Source organism: Penaeus monodon, chromosome 6, assembly GCF_015228065.2.
Source record: "Penaeus monodon isolate SGIC_2016 chromosome 6, NSTDA_Pmon_1, whole genome shotgun sequence".
Lineage (NCBI taxonomy): Eukaryota > Metazoa > Arthropoda > Malacostraca > Decapoda > Penaeidae > Penaeus > Penaeus monodon.
Window position 1 is genome coordinate 44,254,309 of NC_051391.1, and position 2,199 is coordinate 44,256,507.

Below are 2,199 nucleotides of genomic sequence, written 5' to 3' on the forward strand. Positions count from 1 at the left end.
TAAGTATGACAGTTGTTTGAGCTTGAACAATGGGCGTCAGAATTCACATATGCTGATCATCTTAGTGAGTGCATTAGGCCATTATTTTCTAATTTGGTTCTCTCTTTGCAGATTGTAATACAGATCGAGAATGTAGCAGGGAAGGTGGTCGGTGCAAGAGAAGTTGCTCAAACGACGAGAAGAAAATTCGAGATGGCTGCAAAGGCAGTAACTGTGTCTGTTGCGTCAGCGAGTGCGAACCTAAATCATCCTGTTCTAGGGAAGGGGGTCACTGCGTTAGTAACAAGAAACGGTGTGATGGACGTATTCTAAACAATGGTTGCAGTGGGAATGGTTGTTATTGTTGTATTTCAGGTAAGTTCTCCCTTTTGCTTTAGCTATTTTCTTTGCTTTACTTATGTTATTTCGTCATACCTCGAAATTGCACGTTGATTTCGTGAGTGCTTAAATGATTCAAATCAATAACACCCGCAGCACCATAGTAAGGTCAAAGCGAGAGCAATCACTATGCATAAAGAAAGGTGTTCATTCATTAATTCCCCGGTATTTATCTAGATTCAACGGGTTCTACCTCATCAAGTTCCACACCCTCGTCAACAAGCTCATCCACGCCTTCCTCCACAAGTTCTTCAACGCCTTCTTCCACAAGCTCGTCAACACCTTCCTCCACGAGCTCGTCAACGCCGTCGTCCACCAGCTCATCAACCACTACGGGACGAAAACACTGACTTGACTCTCGAGCTTCAACTGGCCATTTCCTACCGAAGCATGTTCTTTTCAGTTCTTTTCGTTATGATCACCATCTGCTTTCTAAATCCTGCCCTCCCGTGTTAGTGAGTTATTTTTGAATCGCTTCTCGTTTAGTTTGTTTTTGTTTTTTTCCTTGCAGAATTTAATTATGGAAAATAAACGCTTGATTTGTTGACAAAAAATATTAATATTGAATGAAATAAATGTTTAGCACCTCACTGGGCCTGCGATATTTTCTTTCGTTTTCATCATCCTCTTTACCTTCACTAACATAGGAAACGAATATGTTTATGAAATAAAGGTGACAGACAACCTCTTCTCAGAAGAAGACAAAAAGTCAGGGGCAATATTTCCTACAATTTTAACATTGTGTTTATGAAGTCCCACATGTGTGCGTAAAATCATCAAGCAAATGATAATTCTATGCGAAAGCAATTCAATGTAAACGTATATACAGAAGAGCAATTGATCATCGAATTGATAATTCTTGAAATTATTGTTTAGTTGGTTATTTGGCATTATAAAAGGTCATAGTAAAACAAATCCAAGAAATCTGTGATATGCAATAAATGCTTATCCTTTCCATGGATAACACACACACGCATATGTGTGTGCAGTCCTGGGGCCTGTGTGGCTTATCTGCATGGCAATCTGTCCCTTTCTTACTGTATCACATTATTTGTTTGTCTATTATTTCCTTTCGCTCTCTCTAGCTTGACTATCGGCATCACAAACTTTTAAAATTCGTACACTTTTTTCGGATTGAGTATCTCGTGACTTGTGTAATGCTGCGTCCGGATCTGCTCGTCCACCTCGGAAAAAAAAAAAAAATAAAACGTTCAGGTGAGCCCGTCCATCTTGTCCGGACAAGTCAACTCGGACCTCTGGAAAGATGGTCGAGTACGATGAGATGGCGGACGTCAAAGACTAATGGCGTTTATCGTTAAATATGTCGAGGAATCTGCAGATGATTATAACAAAATTAATGGTGGTATTCTGTTTATTTATTTACTAGCTGTTGTAGGAGCCGAGGATTTCGAACGCAGACTTGTCCATCCAACTTACCAAGTCGTCCGACTAAATTAATCGAGCAGTTCCGAACGCAGCAAAATATTTAACAGAATTTCTTTGATATTCTTTTTGTCCGAGTTAAGTTCTGTTACTTAGCTTTTTTTTTACCTTGTATTCTTTTTGTTACAAAATACGTACCTTACCACACATACAGAAAATACAAAACAAACATTAAAAAAACTATAAAATACCTGGCACAGAATATTGTAGCGTGAACTCGTGGTACATGCCCATTAATCTCTCTCTCTTCTCTCTCTCTCTCTCTCTCTCTCTAAAAAAAAAAAAAAAAAAAAAAAAAAAAAAAAAAAAAAAAAAAAAAAAAAAAAAAAAAAATAATATATATATATATATATATATATATATATATATATATATATA

At 37.3% G+C, this 2,199-nt stretch overlaps 1 protein-coding gene across 1 annotated transcript in view; it reads left to right on the top strand.

The window, feature by feature from the left end:
- Positions 1–983, top strand: part of LOC119573800 (uncharacterized protein DDB_G0271670-like) — a 3,332-nt gene extending 2,349 nt beyond the window's left edge. The window contains exons 4-5 of the mRNA XM_037920902.1: positions 112–354; positions 556–983. Of these exons, the coding sequence (XP_037776830.1) occupies positions 112–354; positions 556–728 (416 nt within the window). The 3' untranslated portion in view covers positions 729–983. The remainder of the gene's footprint in view (positions 1–111; positions 355–555) is intronic.
- The last annotated feature ends 1,216 nt before the right edge of the window (positions 984–2,199 follow it).